Raw genomic sequence first — 4,761 nt, 5'->3', positions numbered from 1 at the left:
TCTCGAAAATCCTTCCACGAACCGCTTGTAGTACCCTGTTAGTCCCATGAATGATCTTATGTCTGGCACATCCTTTGGCATTGGCCATTCCATTATGGTTCTTATCTTTTTGGGATCCACAACGATCCCAATTTTAGTAATTATATGCCCCAAGTATTGAATCTATTCCTTAAAGAAATCACACTTGCTGTATTTAGTGTATAATTTATGTTCTCAGAGGGTTTGCAATACTAATCTGAGGTGCTCCTTGTGTTCCTCCATATTCCAGGAATATATCAATATATCATCAATAAAAATTAACACAAACTTGTCTAGATATTGATGAAATATGCTATTCATTAAGCACATAAAGATTGTGGGGGCATTGGTTAACCCTAATGGTAACACCACAAACTCGTAGTGTCCATATCGTGTTCTAAAAGCCATTTTGGCTATGTCTTCCTCTTTAATTCTGATTTGGTAGTATCCTGATCGTAAGTCAATCTTTGAGAATACCGTTGCCCCTTTTACCTGATCCAAAAGTTCATCAATACGGGGTAAAGGGTATTTATTCTTGATTGTCAATTTATTCAATTGACGATAGTCCATACACATACGAAGGGTCCCATCTTTCTTTTTAACGAACAACACAGGGGCTCCCCAGGGCGACACACTGGGCGGATGTAGTTTTTGTCCAACAGCTCCTACAACTGCATTTTCAATTCTGTTAATTCTGGCGCGCTCATCCAATAAGGAGCTCGGGATACCGGGGCTGCCCCTAACACCAATTTGATAGTGAAGTCTATGTCTCTTTTGGGTGGAAGTCCTGGTATGTCCTCTGAAAACACGTCTGCGAATTCTCGTATTACTGGGATACTCTTCAATGTGGAAGTCTTGTCTTTTGTGTTGGCATAACCCACTTGAATGGCATAAATTTGACATCCTTTTCTGATAAATTTTTCCAATTGAGAGGCAGTTATTGGCCGAATCTGCACTGGCCTCTGAATACCTTGCATTTCCTGCTCTTTCCGGAGCTCATCCTTGTAACAGATAGTCTTTGTTTTACAGTTTATAATGGACCAACGCCTTTCCAACCAGTCCATGCCTATCAACACGTCATACGAACCAAGGGAAGCACGTTTAGATCCGCCATCACTGGCTGACCTGCTATCTTCAAGGGGCAGTTATTTACCTTAGCTATCACACGTCTTTTTGCCCCTGTTGCTAGCTGTACTAGCCAAGGGTCTTTAAACTTAACAGTTGGAAGTTTACATTGTTCCATAACTTTAGGACTAACATAGCTTAATGTAGCTCCAGGATCAATTAAAACAGTTACAGTATAATCAAAGGTCTTACCTTCAAACTCCACCATAGTTGGCTGGTAGTCTGCCTGTCGATCTTCTAGAGCAGCATTGATTCTTGGTAAACTCTGGCCCACATCGCTAACTGTAGATGCTTCATGGATCTGTGAAACCTGTTCAACTCCTTTTCAATGAGGACAGTTTTTAACATAATGAGGCCCTCCACAACCCCAACATTGTACTGGAGGCCTTGCTGTCCCTTCATTGTCAATTTTTCCAGATTGTTCGCTGATTCTAGACTCAATGGGTGGCTTTAATCTGAGCGGGTTCTTTTACAGATTTTTGTTATTCTGCCCTTTGGAAAATCCTTTATTAACATTGTCACGATTTCATTTAGAGTTCCCAGTCACCTTATTACCATGCTTGTCAACCCACCCCTTTCCTAGAATTTCTCCCTTCTGCTTACTTTGCTGATAATAAATCCTGGCCTTTCATATCGCCTCATCCATCATTTTTGGGTTATCAAACTCAATTCTCTCCCTCATCACCAAGGGTAAACTACTGACGAACCGCTGTACCTTAGCCTTCTCCTCTCATATGTAAGGCACATATCGGAGCAACGAGGTGAATCAGGTGATAAAATCATCCATAGTTTGTTGTCCGAGTTGCAGGTCATGGAATTCCCTTGCTTTCTCGTCGTAAAACCGCTCAGTCAAGTATCTTTCCTTGAAGTACTTTTGAAAATTTTCCCAAGTTATATTCTGTTCACTTACCCCCCGTACAATCTTGACTTCTTCCCACCATAGGGTGGCCTTCCCTTGCAATTGGAAAATGGCCAGCCGTGCCTTGAGATTGTGATCATATTCGTATAATTGAAAATATTTGTTCATGTTAATCAACCAAGCTTCGGCTGCCTCCTCCAGTGCTCCATCGAAGTGTGGCAGTTTTATTTTCCTGAACTCTCCCTGTAATTCTATCCGCTATCTTTTTGATGTCTTGTGCTCGGAGGCATTGTCCGACTTCTCCTCTCGATTCTCTTCCCTTCCTTCTGACTCTTCTTGATCTGTGTGATAGCCTTGTTCTTCTGACACTCGTGGCCGTTCATTGTTGGGGTTCAACGGGCACTGATTCTGCTTATTAGACAGGCTTTTCATGATCTTTTCCTATTCCATAGTTAATCTCACATTGAATTCCTGTAAGCGGGCCATCTCATTCTTTAGTTCCTGTACTGTCTCTAATATCACCAAATTCGTGTTGCGGGTCTCTTCTCCTAGTTGTACCCATATCTCAGGGTTACTTTCAGGGTCTGTTGTAGGTCCCTGTCTGGTCACATTTCTGTGTGGGCTGCTGTCCACTCTCCTCATAATTTGTTGTCGACTGTTCCCTGAGCTATACACAGGTTAAGCTAAAAAATTTTGGCACAATAACTATTTTTTGTTGTTGTTGAGGAAAACAAAAAATGACACATGATCTATTTATCTCTATTGGATATACTTGCCAGAGGCCAAAGTTTTTGTAACTTGGCTCTGATACCACTTGTAACGTCTCTTCTACATCACATTTACAATAATAGCAAAAAATAAAATAAAATTATTTAATACATAGCACATTATTTGCTCCTATCTCGAGATGATAAGCTCTGCTCCTGACTTTTAACGTTTTGGTACCACCGTACCCATGATATCGAATTCCTGTTTTAAAGGTTAGTTGTCATACTTAATCAATTGACTGGTGTAATAATGAGGTGGATTTATTTATTGACAAGTGAGCCACGCGGGTTCCAGCCAGTTTATATTTGTTTTTCGCGCTCACTGCCATCACATGGCTTGCCTCGTTTGTTGTTGTTGACATTAATGCTTCTGCTCCATCCAGTACATGGCTCGGGCAGGCCGTCCTGCCTTGGCGGTACCTCTTGGAACTCCCATCCTCATTGACGGTGTAGAGTCCTCCTCGCGATCCTACGGTGGAGCTACTCCTGGGGTTTTACTCTTCTCCGGTTAGCATTGGTGGTGGGTTCATTTGTTAGGCAAATTTTCCTCAGAGACTACTTTGGTATAGCTCTTCCTTTAGTATTTATGTTTGGCTTGACACCACGAACCATGATGCAGAAGGCTTTGCAGTCTCAGTTTCATGGCTTGGCAGTGGGCGAGTCTTCATCGGGTGAGCTTTTAGTGTTTTTAAGCTAATTCTTACTATATTTCTTTATTTGTCTCAGTTTTTGCATAAATTATGTACCAGACGCATTAATCGATTTTATTTTGGCTGATTTACCCTACAGGGAGCCTGATTCCAGCCTCGGGGCTCTTGGTTATACCCGGTGGGGAAGCTCTTGTCCAGCTTCTGTCTTCAAAGGCTTCTCGGTAAGAATCCATCCTGGATTGGTGCTCACTGATTGGAGAATTACTACCCAGTCTGTTGTCTAGGTCTCGGCTCTTTGCGAATTTTATGGCTTTTCCCTCCGGATGATAACATTACAGTCATAAAATGGTTACGGTTTTAAGGGGTTTCCTTTAGGTTTGTCAGGCAAACTCCCCCTGTAGGGTTTTGGGGTTTTCATATGTATATGTCTTGGACATAGAGGGCTTTGCTCCCACTATGGGTACTGAACTTTCTACAACACTGGACTGTCTAAAGATCTTGTTGGTTTATTCAGAAATATATCGGAGTTGAAGGTTTACAAAACTGTATGGTATTTTCTTAATTTCATTATGATTATCGTGGGTTCATAGCTGGAACAATGCCTTCATAAATCAAATTCCTTTTTCTCCGTTTACAAATATATTTCTTTGTTTGGTCAATCAATATTCTTGTATGAATACTATGTAGAGTCTATGCAATTTTCGTGAAGCCTTTACGTTGGATTTATGGTTTCATTGCTTGGAATATGGCCCCTCGGACCTGCATGTTAATCTATTCATAAGATGTAAATTTCCAGGTGTCAAAAACAAAGTATTTCGGAATTCCGCATTTGGGGTTTTTGCCATTACACATGTTGTTGCACGATCCTAGTTTGTAAATTACAAAGTCTTACTCATGCAGGGTTTAATATAATTTTTTTGTTTTTCCTCTGGATACCAAATTCTTGTGTATATTCATTCACTGTTTACTGGCTCTAGAAATCATTACCAAAAGGGTTTTACCCCTTGAAGGTTCTAAAACAGCCAGGTAGGGTTCTGTTGTTGATAGCTGAACTTAGGGATTGACTGGGTTCATCTAGAGTTCATATCCCTGAATCCTGGCCTGAGCGACCCCTACTATGCGCATACTCTGGGCTTGGTGACAACTCCAGAACATAATTCTTCTGCAAATGATTTTTAGGTTACATATAATCAAGATGTTTACTATCAGTTATTTATATGATAATGCACGAAAAACTTCTTCGTTTTTTCTTGGTGTTAAAAGTCTGTAAAAATTTCTTTATTTTCTTATATTATTATAACAGTCTACATTTCCTCTGAACTTGTAAATTTTAACCCAGGTG

General features: G+C 40.6%; 1 protein-coding gene across 1 annotated transcript; it reads right to left on the bottom strand.

Moving 5' to 3' along the window:
* Positions 1-683: 683 nt before the first annotated feature.
* On the bottom strand, positions 684-2,170 carry LOC149153288 (uncharacterized). Its single transcript, XM_089443771.1, has 4 exons — positions 2,054-2,170; positions 1,316-1,453; positions 1,106-1,207; positions 684-1,019 (listed from the first exon to the last, which is right to left on the bottom strand). The coding sequence occupies exons 1-4, from the start codon at positions 2,168-2,170 to the stop codon at positions 684-686; spliced, it is 693 nt and encodes a 230-aa protein (XP_089299897.1).
* Positions 2,171-4,761: the final 2,591 nt, after the last annotated feature.

Source organism: Pinus tabuliformis, chromosome 9 (assembly GCF_031772625.1).
Source record: "Pinus tabuliformis cultivar Carrire ecotype Pingquan chromosome 9, CPIR1, whole genome shotgun sequence".
In the NCBI taxonomy this organism is placed as follows: domain Eukaryota; kingdom Viridiplantae; phylum Streptophyta; class Pinopsida; order Pinales; family Pinaceae; genus Pinus; species Pinus tabuliformis.
The sequence above is the reverse complement of the archived record's forward strand: the minus strand, read 5'-3'. Positions and strand labels throughout refer to the sequence as shown.

Bases quoted from the DNA above. Each gene is read 5' to 3' on its own strand.
- LOC149153288 (XM_089443771.1), bottom strand. From the start codon at position 2,170: ATGAACAAATATTTTCAATTATACGAATATGATCACAATCTCAAGGCA. The intron at 1,454-2,053 runs GTAAGTGAACAG...GGAGTTGAACAG, and splicing joins AAGTCAAGATTGTACGGGGG to GTTTCACAGATCCATGAAGC. The intron at 1,208-1,315 runs GTAACTGTTTTA...TGGCTAGTACAG, and splicing joins GTAAGACCTTTGATTATACT to CTAGCAACAGGGGCAAAAAG.